General features: G+C 33.0%; 1 protein-coding gene across 4 annotated transcripts in view; it reads left to right on the top strand.

Moving 5' to 3' along the window:
- The window catches only part of FUT8 (fucosyltransferase 8), a 415,176-nt gene that overhangs the window by 228,926 nt on the left and 163,671 nt on the right, over positions 1-22,579 (top strand). For all 4 annotated transcript variants that reach the window (XM_036906028.2, XM_036906025.2, XM_057488376.1 and 1 more), the window contains one exon: positions 6,498-6,922. In XM_036906028.2, coding sequence (XP_036761923.1) covers positions 6,720-6,922 — 203 coding nt within the window. In that variant the 5' untranslated portion in view covers positions 6,498-6,719. The remainder of the gene's footprint in view (positions 1-6,497; positions 6,923-22,579) is intronic.

The raw sequence follows: 22,579 nt of genomic DNA, 5'->3' as shown, positions 1-22,579 counted from the left end.
TTTTGAAAGATATTTTGACTGGGTATACAATTCTGAGTCAAATCTCCCCTTCCAGTATTTTAAAGATGTTTCTCCATTATCTTTTTGCTGACATTGTTTCTGACAAGATGTGTGATCTCACTCTTTGTTTCCCTGTATGTAATTTTTCTTTTTTTCCCTAGCTACCTGTAAGATTTTTCTCTTGGTTTCTCAGCAGCTTTGCCTACACTTTAAAATTTATCCTAATGGCAGTTCTTTGCATTTTTTGGATTTGTGGTTTGTTATTGTTCATTGATTTTAGAAAATTGATCAGCTAACATCTTTTGAAACATATTTTCTGCCTCATTTTCTCTCTCCTTTCCTTCTGGAACTCCAGTTACATATGTATTAGATCATTTGGTATCCTCCTACAGCTTTTGAATTCCTTATTCTTCTTTTGTTCATTCTTTTTGCCCTCTTTAGAGTTTCATTTTGGATAATATCTACTGACCTGTCTTCATGTTCACTGATACTTTTTCACCTTTGTCCAGTTTTCTGATGTCTGTTGAAGGTCCTCTGGTATTATTTTATTTTATGTTTATTTAGTATTTCATCTGAATTATTTAACACAAGATCATTTACTATCTCAATTACAATTATTCTAAGTTTTCTATTTCATAGTTCCAACATCTGGTTCATTTATGGGGCTTGCTCTGCTGTTTGCTTTATCTCTTGAAAATGGTTTGTTATGTTTTGCTTTCTATATATGTCTAATATTTCCTTGTTGCATACCAGATATTACAGGTAAAACCAGTGAAGACTGAGGTCAATAATATGCCCAGAAATGGGCTTTCTTCTTCTTTGAGGCTGTTTGTCTGTATGTGACAGAAACTGAGTCAGCTTATTCAGTGATTGAGTTCGGTTTGGTTTTCTGTTGTTATTGTAGTAGGTTCTTTCACTAAAGCAGAGGCTTAAAATTCCTGCAGTAGTGGACTACTGCTGTCTCATTCCTGGTTATGAGCCCTGGAGTGCTAGAGTGTTTCTTTACTATTCTAATCCATCCATAGCCTTTAGCATGTCTTTGGATGCCTAAATCACAGGATGATTCCTTCTTTGTAAGTTCTGATTAGTTGTTGGACAGTATGAATTAAAAATTTTTAAGTGTCTGTATTTTGTTGTCTTTCTGTGAAGAATGTTGAGTTTTATTTTGATAGACATCTAATTTACTTTCAGATCACCTTGTTCCTTTTGTAGCTTGTTTTTAAGTTTTGTTATGACTCTTGTTAGCATATGCTTTATTCCATGGCTAGGGTTGTCAAACTTTTGCTCATGAGCCAAATCTGGTCCACAGCTTGTTTTTGAATAGATTTAGAATGGATTTTACATTTTTAGAATCCAACTTCAGAATGGATTTTACATTTTTAAAGGGTTATAAAAAAACAAAAATAAAAATGAAAAATATGTGATGGAGACTGTATGTGCCTCACATAGCTAAGATATTTACTATTTTACCCTTTATAAAAATTTTTCTGATCTCTACCCCAGGGCTTGCTTAACCCTAACTTCAAAGATGCTTTTTTTCTTGGGTTTCTACTGTATGCCCCATGTGGGGGTCCTACTGAATGCCACATTTTCTATGCGGTATTTTCATTGTATTTTGTTGGAACTCATAGATCTGCCCTTTATACAATCTCTAAGAGATGTTCAGCTTTCAGCTACCTAGTATTTATAATTTTTCTCTTCTTGATTATGATTCTTTGCCAGCCTCATAAGGACCTACTATGTATGCAGAGCTTAGTATCCAGCCAAGACTCAAAGGATCACCTATGCAAATTTCTGGAGCCTATTCTCTGGACAACTACCTCTTCTTTAGTACACTGGCTTGCAGATTTCAGCCACCTTTAAACTCCTGGAGCTTCAGTCTTTGTTTTCACACTTCAAGAAGATGGCTCTGCTTAACCTGGGTTATCCTTGTTTATGTGGATGTTTGGTAAATTATAGGCAGAAAGCTAGAGTAATTATAAGGCTTACCTTTGATTGTTAGCCTTCTCTTAAGCAGTCTTGTCTGGCCATTGCCCAATATCTACAAGCAGTTTTTCTAAATATTTAAGTTTCCTTGTTGTTTACATGGGAGGTCAAATCTAGTATCAATTATTCTGTCATGGTTTGGAGTGGAACTCTGTTTAGAAAACATTAATAAAAATGCATTTAGGCTTTTAGTATAGTATAAAACTAATAATTTTCTTTTATCTATTGACTCTCTTATTTGCTGTGAGTTGATTATAGTATTTGTAAGATGTAAGCAAGATAATATAAGAAAATATAATTAAGATTCAGTTCTGTCTTACATCTTTAATTCTTACTGTATGCTGTTGACTTCATACAACTTGCTCAAGACAGAAAGAATAACTTGACCAGGTTACTTAGCCTAGCAGGGAAAGTAGACATGTATGTTAATTATCTATTTCTGTGTAACAAAATATCCTAAGACTAAGTGGTTTAAGACAACATTTTATTATGTTTGTTGGTCAGGAATCTGGACATGGCTTAGCTGGATCCTCTGGCTCAGGGTCTTTCAAAACCCCAAAAATAAAAATTTGTGGACCAAGCTACTGTCATGTCAAGGCTTGACTGGTGCAGGATCCATTCCCAAGCCTACCCATATGGTTGTTGGCAGGATTCTGTTCCTGTCCACATGGGCTTTTTCATAGGGCAGCTCACAATATAATAGCTTATATCATCAAAGTGAACAAGAGAGAAAGTGGACAAGATAGAAGTTCTGGTCTTTTGTAACCTTATCTAAGAAGTGAAATCCTATGACTTTTGCAATATTCTATTTAAGAAGCAAATCACTAGGCTTAGCCACACTCAGAAGGAGATTGTATAAGGATGTGAATACAAGACACAGGAATCATTAGCAGCCATTTTAGAAACTTCCTATAATAACACATGGTGTATAAATTCTATAAAATATTATAATTGGGTCTATAAAATGATATAACAGCATTAGCATATGTAGCATAATAAAAATTTGCTACTGGCATACCAACTGCTTCCCATAGATTATTTTATTTAAGCCTCTTCCAGGTATTCTGTGGGAGAGGTAGTATGTATTATATCTGTTTTACAGATAAAGAAATTTTAGTTCATCAAGATTGCCTAGCTGTGATGTAGCAGAACCAAGACTTCAGCCTAGGCTTTGCCAGTTCTAGCACTCATATTTTTAAGCTCCATGTCTTGTCAGCATTAAAAGAGTATTACCTTTTATTGAGCACTCCTTATTGTGCCAAATATTACAGTAAATGCTTGTATATGAACTTCATAGAAGCCTCACAGTAACTCCATTAAAGCTCCCAGTCTTACTGATTATGTACTCTAGCTTTCAGATTCAAGAAACTATGAAAACTTACATATATTCTTTTTTTCAGAGACATTAAGTAAATATAACCCAAATAGTCACTATAAGTACCAAAAGAAATGAGTCATTTCATTTCAAATACCTACTACCTTATAAAAAGTGGTATCGCTAATCAACAAGTTCACAGAAGGGAGCCTAATACACTTCAATTCATTTAATATTCTGCAAATAAAGGGTAGTGTGTGAATTTCAAACAGGAAAGAATTCATAAATACTTGAAAAGAAAACAACCTACTCCCAGAAGAGATTTATATAAATATATAAATACTATTATATAAATTTTAGTCAGATTTAGCTCATGTAGTTAATGTTGAAATATTTTACTAATACATTTGAAATATTTTCACTAGTAAGTTGTTTTAACAAATAAATTGAATGGCTTTCATATTAAAGGTTGTATATACTTTCTTCAGTCAACCCATTGTCTTTGCAGAGTCTAGATGAGGAAAATGAGACAAAGTAAAAAGAAATTGTTTTCTCATGCTTAAAAGGTAAACATAAGACTGCTGATATTATGGTCTTTCAGACCAGTTATATTAATCATTGGAGGGGTGTCTTGTAAGGTATATGTTGACAACAATAAGTTTATAAATGATTTTATTTTTGAACCATTTTCCTTATTAATAGCACTGTCTCACTTTCTACATTCAGGTTTTCTTTCTCAAGTGGGGCATGCAGTATATTTGAATGTTAGGATTCTGTCATGTCATACTAGCATATTTCATGTAAGACATTCTTCCTTTACTCATTCACTTAATTCATTTATTGAAAAACATTTATTGGTGCCTACTGCGTGCCAATCACTGCTGTAAATACTTGGGAGCAAGATGGACAAAAATGATGAACTTTATATTTTAGCAGGCATGGGTCAAACAATAAACCTAGTAAGCAAGAAGGCAGGCATTCATTATGGCTAGGGAAAAAATTCTAAACCTTTAAAAATTCTTTAAACCATACTAAAGAAAATTACATAGAAAACTACTAGGTTTTTAGCTTGGCTTATTTTTGTTCATCCCATTTTAAAATACTGGCTAAGAACAATTAAATTTGGAGAACCAGTCTCTCTAAAAACAAAGTTAAAATGATGCTATTAAGAAAATGGCCGTGTTTGCTCCTACAATTTATGGCTTTTGCAGCTCATCTAATATCAATATTGCTATAAACTAGAAATTTCACATCCTGGATTATTTTAATGGTGGTTTATAAAAACTTTTCTAAGGTACCCTGTGTAACAAAATATATGTTTCTACAATCTTTTATTTCTATTCAAGTTATACTTTTGCTGACTTTGAATACTTATGATAATTTTTTTTTTGTAATTCTAAGTAAAATGATTTTTGTTTAGAAAGCTATCTTTCCTTTAGTTTATTACAGTTGTCTTTCTAAGTTAACTTTTGCTATGAAGGGAAAGATAAAAATATTTTTAGTGTCTGAAAATTGGTATAATTTGGAATTAACTATATTAGAAGTTCAGCATATGGTATGATAGCACTTTACAGGGTTGCATATGTTGCCACAGCAGTAATAACTCAAATGTTAATACTTAATTTATTTTGTTGATTTACTGAATTATAATCATTCCCATAGATCATAAGATGGATTAATTTTTTATTTTTTTTTAAGCTGGAAGCCTTGAATATCTATCTGCATTTTTCCTACATAATATGAAAAGTAGACTTCAGATGGATCTTTTATCTGATACATTGAATAGATTTTAATTATTACTATGTTTTAGTGAATAGGGTACCTAAGATTAGAGGAACAGGGTTTTGTGAAAGACACATGATGAACTGGGAATCAATTAAGAGTGTTCTCTAGATTTAAAGAGTAGTTATTAAAACAACAGACAGAACACCAACTTTTCATTTGGATTATTGCCTTTTTTTTTTTTTTTTGGTTCTTAATTCTCAATGAGTATAATTCTTTTCATTCTGTGTTTTAGCTATTATAAGCCAGTAACAATGAAGAAAACAGTGTAGGAATATTATGGGAAGGAAGTAGATTGTTTTTAGGACAGTTATTTGAAGAGATTTTCTTCTCTTTGAATACTTTGGCCATTTACAAAACATTTGAGATTGGAGAGTCAAAAGTAAATAAATAGAAACTCTGTGCTCTACTTTTGAAGCCTTTTCTCCAACTTTGCTATCTAGTCTTTAATAATTGTTTTATTAGTGGTCATGGGCTTATCACATTAAGTCTTAAATAAAAAATATTGTCTTTTCTCTCTTTGTTTTACAAGGAACTATGTGTCTAGAGATATGATTTTTCTTACATAGTTCTGGAGTTATCAAATGGTATTAAAGTTATAACTTTTCCTACAAATTTTCCTTTTGGGAAAAGAATGGTTTTATTTCCAAAGGTAATTTTAAGTATAATGATGGGGAAGTGATAAATGAAACCCATAGCCAAGCCTGAGAAAGCATATGCTTTGGTAGTTTAAGATACACAGTAACTAAGTTTTAATTGATATTAGGTTTCTGTTGCAATCACTGGTATTTTTAAATAAATCTAAAGAAAGAATAATCTAGCCTAATCCATATGAACCTCTCCTTGTGATGTTTGGAGTGGTTCCAGCTGCCTAATGACTTTGCTTCCCTAACAGGCATGTTACTTTAAGAATTTATCCAAAAAATGACAATTTGCCTGTCACCTGCAAAGCGATACAATCGTAGCAGAGCAGTGATATGGAGGGAGGTATAGTTGAGATTTTGTAGGAATTAACTCACTCATAGAACATGCTGCTGTCTGAGATATGGAAACATTAGCCCAAAGTACGTAGTTGAATACACTTTGTTTGTTTTGGTTTTGATTGATTACTCAAAGATACAGTATTTAATCTCCATATATGATCTGTTGTACAATAATGTAAGAAGGAAAAGTGATGATGGCACTTAGAGGACTTTCGGGCTAATTCATTTATCTGGTAGAGCTCTGATATGCAAGGTTGATTTAATATGTAGACAAAAGCTTTTGCTTTTTACCTGTTAGTGGGCAGTTAGGTTATTCGCTAGCCTGTTGGCTAGCCAACAACAATGTTGTTTCCTTTAACTCCATGATTCTCAGCATATGCTATTTTACATATCCTAAATAATGTAAATAACATTTCTTACTCTTTCCACAGCATGTAGAGTACATGAAGTACAGGACTATAAAGCTTCCTACTCGTACCACCAGGAGGATCTCTTTGAAGGATTCACCTCAGGACTACCAGAGACACTAATTTGAAGCATCATGTGGTAAAACAACAGAAGGTGACTACCTTTGGACTAGCTAGAAACAGAGTTACAATGTTTTCAATTCTTTGAAATCCAGGAAGCCAAGGGAGTGAATTAAAAATCTGAAAATGCGGCCATGGACTGGTTCCTGGCGTTGGATTATGCTCATTCTTTTTGCCTGGGGGACCTTGCTATTTTATATAGGTGGTCACTTGGTACGAGATAATGACCACCCCGATCACTCTAGCCGAGAACTGTCCAAGATTCTGGCAAAGCTCGAACGCTTAAAACAGCAAAATGAAGACTTGAGGCGAATGGCCGAATCTCTCCGGTAGGTTCTGAAAAACTGAAGGAAGAGTGTTAAGAGTGTTGAAATATTGTACTCTTTTTTGTTTGTTTGTTTTTAGGTACAGGGCTTCATCCACTTATTGAAAATTAATGATTTCTATAAACTGCTTTTCTAAAAATGTAAATATTAAGGTACATAATTTATGCCAATGACACTTCTATATATTTAACAAAATTTCTCCATAGTGGCAAATCTTATTTTGTATATTAATTTTAATATTAAAAAACCATGCCATTTAATTTATGTGCTTATATTTCATTTATAGTTATCTTAAGCATTTTGATAGTTTTGATACATTAAGTACAAACTTTGATTTAAATTAGTGTATATTAAAATTTTTATCATATGAACTATAACAGACATAATAATTGAGAAGCTGAGTTAGTGTAACTATAACTTATGAAAATGAAAAAACAAAAATTCATACTTATATAAAACAACTGGATATGGAATTGAGGTGTGAAAGTGGAAATATCTTGTTATACATAGAGCCTTCAGAGTAAAATGGGAAAGAGCTAGGGAGAGAGCTTCTTCTAGTCTGTTAAGAAAATGTGACATGTATCAGAAGGCGTCAGCTGTTTAGAAAAACAGTCTTGCATTTTCAGGAAGCAAGTGAACATAGTGTTATATAAATAATCTCTCTGTTTGTTTTCAGTGTTACTGAGTTTAAAAGTTATGTTATCTTCAAATTTGTCTATTTTATATGTGAAGGTGATCATGTATTTAGTGCTTGCTGTCTTTCAAGACAGAGGTTGAAGATTTGAGAAGATGAAGAGTTGAGAGTCATTATGCCAAAGGCAGTTATTGACCCTAAGGGAAGTAGTATAGAGAAAAAGAGCACAACATTAATTTCTTTTTGAGAAAGAAAGAATTGAGGTGTGGTAAGTGGAAATAATCCTGTTATACATTAAGTCTTCAAGGTAGATGGGGAAAGAGCAAGGAGAGAGCCATGTGTGGAAGCTGAGGAGCTTTCTGTGAAGAATATAGTTGACAGTGTCATAAACCCTCAAGGCTTTAGAGAGGGCTTCCATGGTCCTTCCATTTCCCCACTCTCCCTGCCCCGATTGTCCTTCACTCTTCATTCTTACCCTTTGTTTAGTTTCTTAACTTTTTCCTCACCATAATACTGTTTTGGTGTTTTTATGTTGTATGGAAGACAGTGCTAGATGTGAAGAATTTTACAACAATGAATGAAATATCGTCCTTGTCATTTGTAGTAGTAGTAGTACTGTTCATCAAGATATGAAGTAGGGATTAGAAAGTAGATAGATAACTTCTTGAATTTATATATCATTTTGTTTCCTTGTGGAGAAGAGTCAGGGAGTATCATGGAGAAGGTGATCTTTCAGTAGAGTTTTACTCACTCATTTTTATGGGGACCAAAATGATAATTTAGAGGTTAGTAATAATCGCTATCATTTATTGAGAGTTATTCATATGCCAGGTACTGTGTCAAGGACTTTTACATGGATTATCTTAATTGAATTCCACAACTTTGTTATGAGATGCTGATAATGTTTTCATAACCATTTTAAAGATGAGGAAACAAAGGGATATTAAGTAATTTTTCCCAATATCACACTCTTCACAAGTGGTTGAGCTTACTTTAAATCCTGGCAGTATGACTTGAAAGCCTGGGCTCTGAATGAACTGTGTTGCCTCTCTGAATAGAAACCAGAGAGAAGTCAGGACTCAAAAATCTCAACTAAAAGTCTGATGCTGTAGATCATCAAGAATAGCTGCTGCTCTAGTTAATGTTGTAGTATGCTTTGATTATAGTAAAATCTTGTTCTGCAACTTGGGGATTTTCCTCAGAAAAGATTTTGCTTCTTTACAATTTAGACTCAAAAATAACTGATCACTTTTCTTCTACTTACAGTGTCAATACTGAGAATTTCAAGTGGCTTATTTCTGATTGCCAAGTATCTTATTTTTATCATGTGAAGGAAAGCTTGCCTTTCATGTGGGTTGTTCTGTCTGCAAAATAATCTTTGGGTCTCTTAAGTCACTTTATTTATATTCTTTCAGGTTGAAATTAAATTCTCAACTACTACATTCAGATGTGGAGACAACTTCTTAAGAGCTGAGACTCTTAATATATCATGCTGTATTATCAAATACAATCAATCTGAAAACAGTCTGAGCAAATGAGCCTATTTACATAGATATATATGTGTAATTTCAGGAAATTTTACATATATATTTATGTATGTAAAATTTTGGGGAAAGTTAATCAGTAATTATTTTCTGTCATTAGGAAGGAAACCTCTTCAGGCCCTTCTGTCAACTACTGGTAGGGCCATTTGTGTTTCATCCAAAGGCATTTCATTTTAGAGCTCCTGGCATTAAAGGAAGAGCAGTGGAGGTACAACTAGCACCTTCTTATAATATTTTGTACTGAATTGTTATGCCATTTTCTTAAAATATGTTTGTAAGCCAGACAATAGGGATTCATTCAGATGTCTGTATATGTCATTTCTTTGAGATAAAGCATATTGATTGGAGTTGGGAAGCAACCCAGAACCTGCATCTACAATTTCAAAGATTCAGGGCAATAATTAAAAAAACTCTTGACCATCCCTCCAGCTAGAACTTGCTGATTTTGTGGATAAAACTATAAATTTAGGAAAATAATTTCAAAATCTCTAGTCTGAGGGGTGCAAATGTTTGAGTACAACGTATGAGAGGTTGCTCTGTATGTGTGTGTTAATTCTGACTTAATTGATGAGTAATTTCTGTACAGTAAAATACACTTTTTCTAAGCATACAGGACTGTGAATGTTGGCAAATGCTTAATGTAACCATGATCACAATCAAATCATAGAAGAATTCTACCTTCCCCCAGAATCCTGTTTGCCCCTTTGAATCACATTCTATCCCTACCTTCTGTCACTGGCATCCACTGATCTGTTTTCTGTCCTATATTTTTTCTTGTTCCAAAATGTCATATAAACAGAATTATGTGATATGTAGCCTTTTTAGTCTGGCTTTTTTCACTTAGCGTAATATACTTGAGATTCATCAATGTTATTGTGTGTATTGGTAGGTTTCTTTTCTTTTTTTTTTTTTTTGCTGAGTATTGTTTCAAGTATTTTTTATTTAATGCTCAGTATTGTGTAGTATGGATGTGGTGCAGCATTGACATTTTTTAAAAATGCATTTACTGCCTGAAGGACATTAGGATTGTTCCCATTTTTTGTCAGTTATAATAAAACTGCAATAACCATTTGCCCTGTAAGTTTTTGTGTGAGCATGAGTTTTTATTTCTCTTGTGTAAATACATAGGAATGGGATTGCTGGATCATTTGTTAAGTTCATGTTTAACTTTATAAGAAACTGCCCAAATGTTTTCTAGAGTGCGTACACCATTTTACATTCACACCAGCAATGCTTGACAGTTCCAGTTGCTCTCATTCTTGTCAGCACTTGCTATTGCCAGTTATTTTTATTTTAATAGTTTAAATAGATATGTAGTATTACCTCATTGCAGTTTCAGTTTGCATTTCCCTAATGGTTAATGATGGTGAGCATTTTTGTTAGGTGTGTATTTGTCATTCATGAATCTTCTTTGGTGATGTGTCTATTCAGATTTGCCTATTTAAAAAAAATTGAGTTGTTTTCCTACTACTGAATTATTTTTAAAAATTGGGGTTTTATATATGACATAAAATTATATATATATATATATATATATATGCATATATCTAAGAGAATAAAAACAGTGGCTTAAAACAACAAAAATTTATGTGCTTTTAATTGGTTTGTGTTGGTCTCAGCTGGGCTGTTTTCTGGTTATATCTGGGGTCATTCATGTGGCTGGTGACTTCATCATGATTGGGCAGTACAGATGACCTACTCACATGTTTGACTATTAGCTGGTTCCCTTCCATGTGGCTTCTCCACCAGAATAGCCCAGGTTTCTTAAATAGTAATGTTCTAAGAGGGCAAGAACAGAAACTGCAAGTCTGTTTGAGGCCAAACTACGGCAAACAGTGTCACTTCAGCCACCTTCTGTTAGTCATATTTAAACACCCCATATTTGGAGAATAGGGGTAAGAATTGTAAAGAATGTATAGCCATATTTAACCCACCATTCTCATTTCTAGAAGTAATGCTGAAAAGATTAGATTAGGTCAAATCAAGGTGGTTCTGAACAGCCAGAGTTTACTCTAAGACTTGGTTGATAGATAATGGGGTCCCATAATTGTATTTTCAGCAGAAGAATGGTACAGTGAAAATGGTTGAGGAAGATTTAGATTTTCAGGCGAATTTGGGGCATGTGCTTACTAGAGTGAAAATAATGGAAGCATGGTGTTAATCTAGACCTGAGGTGATACTTGCCTAGATTAAATTAATGTTTTAATCTGTTGATTTGGGAATCATAGTACCCCTGCTTCTTTTTCCGTGTTTCCTATGTGCTTTAATTTGGCCTTCCCCAGGCATTCCTTTCTTACTTGTTAATGGAAACATGTATTATACTTTCTTTTAACAATTTAGAAATTAGCACTTTCTCAGCCTCCCAACCTACAAGAATGCCTTCCTATGCTTCATGTTTTTTTTTGTCTCAAGCTTGAGTAATATTAAATTACTATCAATTCATAGAAGCTTTGCTTCTTGCAATTTGAACCTGTCACCTAGCCTTTCAGTTAGAGTTGAAATTAGCTGAAAACATCCAGAAAATTTTTGAAATTTTCTCAGAAACCCCTTGAGCAGTGAATGTGTTTGTATATCTAATAATTTTTATTATATCAGATATTTATTATTTAGAAAGTTCTGTGGAGGTTACAAAGGCTTCCCTCTCCTAAGGATATAGTATCTTTGGGCTTCTTATCCCAGTCTTGTGTGGTCAGGGATTGAGCTGGATCATTGCTGCATTGTGGTTTTAGTAAAGCTTAGCCCACTTCTGTTTCTTCCCTGTTCCTCAGGCATAATTATTCCTTACTTACATTGAGAACTTGGTAGAAATAATACAATCTACCTTTAGATATTTAAGCCTTGTTCTTTGGCCTCTTACCTCATTAGTATCTAAACTTGGCAAATACTGAGGAAAAGACTTGCTGTGAGTTGAAGATAAGCCTCAAACAGGACTTTGTTTTGTAATACCACAAGACTATGAGAAATTTCAGTCTGTCTCAAAATTGTTCTCTAGCTTTCCTTGGAGCCCTAGAATTCAGCAGATGTACCATGGAGAAAACCTAGGTATGTGGTTAGTGCTCCTGCAGTTTCCAAATCTTCATACTAACCTTCTGTGGGATCTTAAGTCTGTTCCTCACATTATACCCAGAATCAGCAAGTATTCTCCCAATAAGAATATGGCTAGTTGGATATTTGTTAATTTAATCCTGCACTTAACATACCTCTCTGATAGCTTTAAAAAAGGCTATATTTATGTTATCTGTTTTTGTTGTTTGTTTTGGTGATGATTCTCATTATTACAGCAAGAATAGGGTTTGCCATTAACATACTACATTCTACTTGCAACTAAAAGTACTCTACCTGGATTGAAAATGGTTGGAGTATCACTGTCATAAAGAGTTTCCCATTAGTTCCAGTGCCTAAATCCCTAGAGCTGTTTTGGTTCTGCCATTTTAAAATCTTGTTCTTCAGATTTTCCTTAGATTAGTTTTTAACTTTCTGTCTCTTTGTACCCTTAGTTGGGTGGTAAAGGAAAAGAAGCATTTGGGTGGATTGGGAATATTTAACTATCAAGAGTTAAATCTGCTACATTGACTAATACAGTGAAATTCACTAATTTCACAATTAGAAAAAGAGATCAGAATGAGACTAAGGTAAATTAAGTTTGCTGAGCTTGCTGAACCTAACTAGTAGAAAGTTGGAAAGTGAGTCTAGACCTCAAAGAAAAAGCTAGGATGAGAAAGAAAGGTACTTTTGGAAATCATCCTTATGGAAGTGATTGCCAAACAGTATGTTATACAAAGCAGAAGTTACTCAGTTCACCTCAGATGACTCATAGTTGTCATAGATTTGGAGAGGAGAAAGGTAGGAATAGCATTAACATACTCTTTATTTTCAGGGCCAGCAATAATCTCACATAGCAGGAAAATTCATTTTTGAGCCACTGCACCTGTTCCCTGGGTATAGCAGTTGGTTATGTGGCACAGAAGCATAGGATCACATGTATTTTTCCATACTAATGTCATTACTAGCTTTTATGGGGACAACTTTTTTCTTAGTAGAAAAGCAGCATATTGAGAATGTAATGCTATTTTCATCATCATTTATTATGTTGTCATAATTTTCTTCTTCATACCCAGGGTTCCTAAGCATTATTTAAAATACAAGAATTTTTATTATTATCACTATCCATAAGGGCCTGTAGGGAAGAATGCATCATTCTTTAAGAAAGGTGTCACATAACTAAAAATATTACAATTTTAAACAGCAAAATTGAAAAAACTTAAACTTTTTATTTATTTCCTCCTCCATATACAAATGCCATAGAGTAAAGTGAATTGTATTAAATATTTTATAATGTATGAATTTAAGGTTAGGGACTTGATTAAGCATTCCTTACATTTTATTCTTTATTTTTTTATTCTAGTATTACTGAGATGATAATGGCCCCAAGCTCTTCTTTGTAACTGAAGATAAGTAATAGCAGGGAATATGGACATAGTGGTTCATAAATTTTAGTGTCACTTGATTTATAGATGACACATAATCTGGTATTAACTGTTTAAAGAAAAAAAAAGACTTCGTGAGTTATTTCTCACATTTCTTTTAGGCAGATTTTTATCTTACTATGAGGATTTTTGTTTGTCTAGATTTTAAGATTGCCATATTGACATTAGTTTAGGTAAAGTCATGAAACAAAGTAGTTGTTTAGTTGACAGATCAGTATTCTAGACAAAGGTGTCTGAAAGAGAATAAATGTAAAAAAGATTTTAACATATTAGAGTTAGCCTATGAATTACAATGGCAAGAAAGAAGTATAGTATAAAATAGCACACTATGCTTTTCTTGTTATTGTTGCTCAAGTCAAATAAAATGAGTTTGTTTTTAATCCGATCTTTTTGTTCTTTAAAAATATATGCAAAAGCTGTTGCTTGGCAGAGATGATTCACATCAGAAATGCATAAGAGATTGTAATAAGATTTGGAGAGAAACTGAGGTACATTTAATAAATACAGAATGCTGTATCTGCAAATAAAGACAAAAAGGGCATTCAGCAAGTATAGTTTAATGTTAATTCTTATTAATAGCACTTCATAAATGTCTTTTACCACATGATATGTACAGAAGCTAAGTGACTTAGTCATTTTTCTGCAGTTAGTGGCAGAAGCAGAAAGAAATTATGAAGTTGTATCTAGTTTTCAGTACATGCCAACAGTATCATTTTTTATACTTTCTCAATTCCTTTTCCTTTAAGTATTAACTCAGGACAATATGTTTTACTTGCCTACAATATCCTATGTAATATTGTAATTACCTTTGGTAGTTGTTGCATGTGATCAGAGGTTTCCTTATAACGATATTAGAAATGGCCACTTGAATCATCACATCTTTGAGTTATGTAAATATACATGTATTAATATATGGGGCTATGTTTAATATTTGTTGAATTAATACCTTATAATCTGTGTAAGTAAATACAAATGGCACATTTGATGCAGAAATTTGCTATGATCAGTACTTGCAGTGTTTCATGTGGGGTCATGGATTTGTGGGAAGAAATCACATACTATAAATTTATTTTATGTAAGTAAGTTCTCTATTTGGTCAGTCATACATAAGTTTATTGGAAGTGATGTGATCACGTGGAGTAGGAATAGATGTAATATATCTAAATGTGGCTTCCTTTGGCCCTTGAGAGCCCCTGATGGAGTCATAAACTGCCTGTGCAATTGTTCACATCAGGTAATGTCTTTCCAGCTCTAAGTTCATTTCTTGCTGTACCATAATCCTTTTATACCTGGGGCTAATGTCACCTTTTTGAAAGAATGTATACAGTTTGTGTATTTCCAGTTAGGAGAACGTGTGCAGACTTTGGGATCTAGTAGGTTTTGAGCCAAACCTAACATCCGTAAAGCTCTGTTCTGATCCTTAAGAAGAAAGAAAAGTCATTTCAAGGCATCTCAGTATGACTGTGGCTTCTCAGCATTATGGGGAATACATCTCTCCACAACACTGATAGTGCTATATACCACACACACACACACACACACACACACACACACAGAAGATGGTTGCAAATCAATGTAGGCCTCTTCATCATTCATTGTTATTTGATTATTTTTGATAGCTGTTGGTAGCTTCTAAAAACCATAGGTCAGTGAGGAAGACTGGCTTTCTTCCCCATACATTTAATATGTTAAAGTGAAGACAAGGCTCAGATTGAATTCTGCCACACATATAGTAAGCAGGTGGAAAAACATAGATCTGTAACTCTGTCAAAGTCCACACTTTATGTCCTTTTAGGTGTTCCTGTAATGTCTTTTATGAAAGGTTCTCTTGAGGCAATTATGACATTACTCTAGTAACAGAACAAAATCTTCTGTTTAGGTGTTAGAGAATATCTGAATCAGCCCCTGGACTTGTATAGTTTTGGAATCCGCCTAAGACACCATACCAAAGACTAATATTTACTAAATTCTTACATGTTTTTCACAAAGTTGTTTACAAAGTGCCTCCATAACATAATGAATTAACTATAACAATGAAATAATACTTCTAGAGTCTACTTAACTAATAACAAACTGCCTTTGATTGGAAATAAAGCTGGATGAAAAGCCTAATATTGCTGTTTTCTTTGGAATATGGGCTTTCAAGCTTTACTGAAATATAATTGATACATAACATTATGTAAGTTTAAGGCATGCAAGTTATGATTTGATATATGTATATATTGAAATGTTTACCACAATATGGTTAGTTAATTAACACTTCTCTTACCTCACATAGTTACCTTGTGTGTGTATGTGTGGTAACAACTTTTAAGATCTACTCTGTTAGCAATTTTCAAGTATACAGTATAGTAGTTAACCAGTCACCATGCTATACATTAGATCCCCAAAACTTATTTATCTTATGACTGGAAGCTTGTTTCTCTTTGACCAACCTTCACCCATCCCTTCCCCCCACCTCCACCTCTGGCAACCACCAATAGATTCTTTGTTGCTATGAATTCAACTTTTTTAGATTTCATATATGAGATAATATAGTATTTGTCTTTCTCTGATTTATTTCACTTAGCATAATGCCCTCAAGGTTCATGCATGTTGCTGGAAATGGGAGAATTTCCATCTCATTGCTGAATAATACTTAGTTGTATGTATGTGTGTGTGTGTGTGTGAGTTCTTTATATATAATTTTACGTATTAATGCCTTATCAGATATATGATTTGCAAATACTTTCTCCCATTCAATAACCTGCCTTTTAATTTTGTTGTTTATTTCTACCTCTATGCAGAACTTTTTAATCTGATGTAGTCCCACTTATTTATTTTTACTTTTTTTGCTTGTGCTTTTGGTGTTATTTCCAGAAAATTAGTGCCAAGACTAATGTCAATGAACTTTTTTCCTTATGTTTTCTTCTACATGTTTTATGGTTTCAGTTGTCTTTACTCCATTTCAAGTTAATTTGTGAGTGATGTAAGATAGGGGTCAAGTTTTATTTTACTGAATGTGGCTATCCAGTTTTCCCAGCACCATTTTATTAAAGAAACTGTCCTTTCCCCATTAAGTATTTTTGGTTCCCTTGTCAAATACCAGTGACCATATATGTGAGGGTTTATTTCTGAGTTCTTGATTCTTTTCCATTGGTCTATGTGTCTGTTTTTATGGAAGTACTATACTGTTTTGGTTACTATAGCCTTTTCGTATAATTTGAAATTAGTAAGTGATGCCTCCAATTTTGTTATTCTTTCTCTAGAGCTATTCAGGGTCTTTTGTGGTTTCATACAACTTTAAGGATTATTTTTTCTATTTCTGAAAAATGTCATTGGAATTTTGATGGGGATTGCATTGAATCTATAGATGACTTTGAGTAGTATGGACATTTTAACTATTAATTCTTCTGATCTGTGAACAGGGGATATCTTTCCATTTGTATCTCCTCCTATTTCTTTCATTTGATGTCTTGTAGTTTTCAGTGTACAGATCTTCCACCTCCTGGGTTAAGTTTATTCCTAAGTATTTTATTGTTTTTAATGCTATTGTGAATGGGGTTTAAAAAAAATTTCTTTTTCACATGTTTTGTCATTAATGTATAGAAACACAACTTGTTTTTATATGTTAATTTTATATCCTACTACTTTACTGAACTTGATTATTTCTAAGAGTTTTTTGGTGGAGCCTTTAAGATTTTTCTATATACAAGATCATATCATCTGCAGACAATTTCACTTCTTTTCTGATTTGGGTGCCTTTAATTTCTTTTTCTTACCTGATTGCTCTGGCTTGGCAATCCTCTGCTATGTTGAATAGGAGTAGTGAGAGTGGACACATCTGTCTTGTTCTCATATTACAGGAAAAGCCTTCAACTATTCAGCATTGAATATGATACCTGTGAGTTTATCATATATTGTGGCCTTTAATATATTGAGATATGTTCCTTATGTACCTAATTAGTTAAATATTTTTAATCATGAAAGGATATTGTATTTTGTCAAATGCTTTTTCTGCATCTATTGAGGTGATCATGTTTTTATCTGTCATTCTACTAATGTGGTATATCACATTTGAAGATTTGCCTATGTTGAACCATTCTTGCATCCTAGAGGAAAATCCCACTTGATCATGGCTGTGGTCATTTTAAATGTGCTGTTGTATTGGGTTTGCTTATATTTTCTTGAGAATTTTTTCATCTGTACTCATTAGGGATATTGGTCTGTAGTTTTCTTTTTTGTAGAGTCCTCATATGGCTTTTGTTTCTGGGTAGTGTTGGCCTCATAAAATGAGTTTGGAGTGTTTCCTCTTCTGCTGTTTTCTGAAAAAGTTTGAATTATTTGCATTAATTTTCCTTTAAATATTTGGTAGAATTCACCAGTGAAACAATCTGGTCCTGGATATTTCTTTGTTGGGAGGTTTTTGAGTTCTGATTCAATCTCCTTACAGGTTACTGGTCTATTCAGATTTTCTATTTCTTCATCATTCAATATTGGTAGGTTGTAGGCTTATAGAAATTTATCCATTTATTCTAGGTTATTCAATTTGTTGGCACATTATAGTTCATACTAGTTTCTTAAGATCCTTTGAATTTCTGTGATATCAGTTTTGATCTCCTTCATTCATAATTTTATTTACTTGATCCTCTGTCTTATCTAGTGCAAGGTTTTTCAATTTTATCTTCTCATAAAATCAGCTTAGTTTCATTAATCTTTTCTAGTTTTTCTGGTTTCTGTTACATTTATTTCTGCGCTGTTCTTTATTTCCTCCCCTTTGCTAACTTTGGGCTTAGTTTGTTCTTTTTCTATTTCTTTGAGGTGTAAAGTTAGGTTGTTTGAAATGTTTCTTTTTTGTTAATCTAAGTGTATATTGCTATAAACTACCATCTTAGAACAGGAGTTGCAGCGTCTCATAGATTTTGATATATTTCCTTTTTCATTTGTTTTAAGATTTCTTTTTCATTTCCCTTTTGATATCTTATTTGACACACTGACTATTCAGGGCAGTGTTGTTTAATTTCCACATATTTGTAAATTTTCCAGCTTTTTGTTTTGTTACTAATTTCTAAAGTTTCATATTATTGTGGTCATAAAAGATACTTAGTATGATTTCAAAGTTCTATTTTTGTAACTTATCCTATGATCTACTCTGCAGAATGTTCTGTGTACATTCCATGTTCCATGTTCCTTAAATTTGAAGTGAGGCAACATATAGTTGGGTTTTGTTATTTTATCCATGTAGTCATTCATTACCTTTAATTGGAGAATTCAGTACATTTATACTTAATTACTGATAGCTAAGGACTTACTAGGCCACCTTATTAATTGTATGGGCTGTACCCTTAAAGAAGAGGGAACACTCCCAAACTCATTTTATGAGACTAGCACTAGCACTGCCAAAATGAAAGCCAGGTTAAGGACTCTACAAGAAAGAAAACTACAGACCAATATCCCTGATGAATATGCAAAAATTCTCAACAACAAAATAAAAGCAATTATGGAAGTGTTTATTTCCAAATAAAGTATTTTACTACTCCTAGAATGTAGATTTGAATGCACATTTGCCAGTACACATTGACCACCTAAGCTATGTGAGTATATTACTGACATAGTAGCATAGTTGTATAGAGATTATTATTGACAATCCTTTAAGGCTAGTTATATTTGGTTTTCATCTTATTTTTGTTTCTGTTATGTTTCCAGTGACATTTGTATATAGACAGTCACTCATATCAGATGTCATGTATTTGTCTGGTTTACTTCATTTAAAGGAAATCAGGTTTTGTAGAAATCATAAATTATGTAAATGGTTCTTTAATGACCACTTATCTGAACTATAGTATACAATATTATAATCATCAATAAAGTAATTATCTGTAGTCAGATAAGAAATCTTAAGTTAGATCTAAGAGCAATTAGTATTAGTCTAAAAAGTGGAAATAAGCATATGCTAAACTGAATTATGGGTTGTATTAATGTTCAAAGACATAATAAACTTAATTGAAATATTTTGAATTCCTGTATTTAGGATCGAGAAGAAGTTAAAAAATGCATCTCGCTCTCAAGGCTCAAACCCCCATAAAACAGAGTTTTTTGGATTATATGTTTCTATGGATGTGTAAATATGCATGCATTCATATTCTCTTCCTCTCCCCTGAGTTCTGTTTGTTGAAGTCCTGCCAATTTTTCATGGCTCTTGTCAATAAACTTCTTCCCAAAGCCTTTCCTCAGTTTCCTTCTTGCATAAAATCACTCTCTTATAGTCCTTTTTGGTACCTCTAAAGTATGCCACTAGATAGTAAAACATCTATGGATTTTTTAGTAAAATACTTTATTTGGAAATAAACACTTCAAGACTTGCTTTTATTTTGTTGTTGATAAATCAATGTTTTCCTTTCTAACTACCTTGAAAGTAGGGGTGATTTCATTCATCTTTGTATCCTCTGTAGTATTGAACACAGTGCCTCCTAATATAGAGTAAGTTTTGAATATGTTTTTAGGAATGCGTTTGTTTAGAGTTCTAATGCCAAATATCCTAGAGAAATTAATTGTAAAGGTAACTTTCTCTCTCTTTTTTTTTTAAACTGATTACTCTGACTGGTTTTCATTTTTCTTTCTGTTGACTCCAAACTGCTGCAAGGGAAAATTCTTGGAATCAATAAATTTGGGGAACACCCTCATATTTCCCATAGATGGTATCTGGACTTTATGGGGAAAAATTATGTATATCTTTACATCAAAGTATAAAAATTGGCAAGATTGATTGTAGATGGATGTTTAAAGTATATGCCACACCATGTAGGTTGCCATTGTGCTATTCTTTACTGAATTCTACCTTCTCCCTCCTCAAGTATCCAATCAGTAGGAAAGTAGTAGGCTAAGATATGTTTCTTTGACTTTAACTGTTCAGGTTACTAACGATTTTAAAAACTTAGTAAGACCATGATCTGTTCTTCCAGTTGATGAATATTTTTGTAACTTTATAAATAGGAAGTAGGTAGGTTTATATGTTGTAGTTAATGTAAAGGAAAACTTGAAAATAATTTTGAACTCGGTATTTATGTTCTTTGCCAGAGTAAACTTTGTTTCCTTTTGATATTAAAAAATTGGAAGGAGGAGGATGCTAGAATCATTTATAACTAGACTTCTGTTTTCATGAACATCCTAAAGCAGTGGTTTTCAAACTGTGATCATTTGACAGTAACATTCTTACAATGCTACTGAGGACTTCTTATAAATCCAAATGCTCAGGCCCCTCCCCATACTTATTGAATCATAAACTCTGGAGATGATGGCTCAGTAACTTTTATTTTAACAAGCTCTCCAGATGGATCTGATGTATACTAAAGTTTAGGAACCATTGCCCTAACATATAAAATTTTGATATTTAAATTCCTGACAAAGAAAATTAGTAATAGAAAAGGAAATAGTTACTACCAATGAGTCATCTTTGGGAGTTCATCATGATCAGTTAGAGTAAGAAATAAATACTTACATCCTGTTTCCTGTTAAGTGTAGAATTTCATACAATATGATGGAAGTGAGATTCATACTAGTTCAAAAGCATTTATTGGGCATTTTATATTTATTCATTTTAGGAAGGCTCCTGCTTTTCCAAGACTTGTATTAACTCCTTTATCCAGCTGGGCTTTTATTAACAGCAAGAGCCTTGAAAGAATGTAAATTGAATACTGTTGTACATGTTTGTTGCAAAGAATATAAACCAACATGTGTAAATTTTCATTTAACCATTTCAGTCTTGCTTTCCACTTAAAACCTACTTGGATCTTTTTCTTCATAATCTATGTCTGATATGTATGTTGGTATGTTTTATCATTAATAGACGTCAGCCATTTTTACCTGTTCCACCCATTTGTCCTTCCTTGAATCATGCCATTTTTGCCAAATCACCAAGGAGATATTTACTGTGATGTCTCTGTTTTCTAATAAGACTTTTGCCTATTTACATAAAAAATTGTGGTTCAAGAAGGTATGTATTGACATTTTGAAAGATTTTTATTTTCTCAGTCTTGTCAGGCTACAACTTATTTTGTTAATTACATTTTGCTGAGACAATTAGAATCTTGTTTCTGTGACTGTAAGTCATGGTGTTAAATTTGCCTTTGAGGTACAGAAAATACAGCAGTGTACTTGAGTGCACTTTGCCCCACAGAGGCATAGCTTGAAAGGAATATAAACGTCCAGATTTTTTTCCTTCTTTTCAACTAAAGTCATGAATACCCAGTTTTTGTTGTATATCCATATTCTATTTATGATGAACATATATGACATCTTTTAAATTTGGGGTTTTTTTTCTGGAAATTTTATGCTCTCTGAAATATTTTGATACAAAATGTTACTTCATTATTTTTAGATAGATTTATAATAATGTTGATATATATAATATTGGTATAAATATAATATATAATGATATATAATATAATGTTAATTTCATGATCTCTGCCTCACTAACTTAATGGCTAATTATAATTTCACTAACCTAACCTAATCATTTAATTTGCACCCTAAACTTCCAATTTATTGAGCAATTCATAGTTCTCCAAAAGCAGTATGCTTCCTGCCTTTGTGCCTTTGCACGTTTTACTATTTTGCTGATTTAGCCCCACTCCCATATTTCCTAAGCACTTTTTGTAGGTCTTAGTGGTCCTTTAGGACTCAGCCCAAGCATGTCCTCCTCTGAGAGTCCTTTCCTGATTCCAAGCATCTAGATTAGGTACCCTTTCTGTGTGTTCTCCTAGCAACCTCCTTGTCCTACTTAGCACAGTGTGAGTACTTTTTATGTACTTGTCTCTTTGACTGCATATTAAGTAAGAATCACTTGAAGGAGTGAATCATGCCTTATTCATCTTTGTATTATAGTGCCTAGCTCAGAACCGAGTACCGTTAATCAAATACCCATCAAATGAATGAGTGAGTGAATGAATGAACTTGATTGATTTGGAGAGCATCTTTATTTGACTAGAAATCATTCCTGTATGTTCTGGTAACTGTC

This window comes from Manis pentadactyla, chromosome 11, assembly GCF_030020395.1.
Source record: "Manis pentadactyla isolate mManPen7 chromosome 11, mManPen7.hap1, whole genome shotgun sequence".
Taxonomy (NCBI): Eukaryota; Metazoa; Chordata; class Mammalia; order Pholidota; family Manidae; genus Manis; species Manis pentadactyla.
This window is presented reverse-complemented; position numbering and strand designations above follow the sequence as displayed.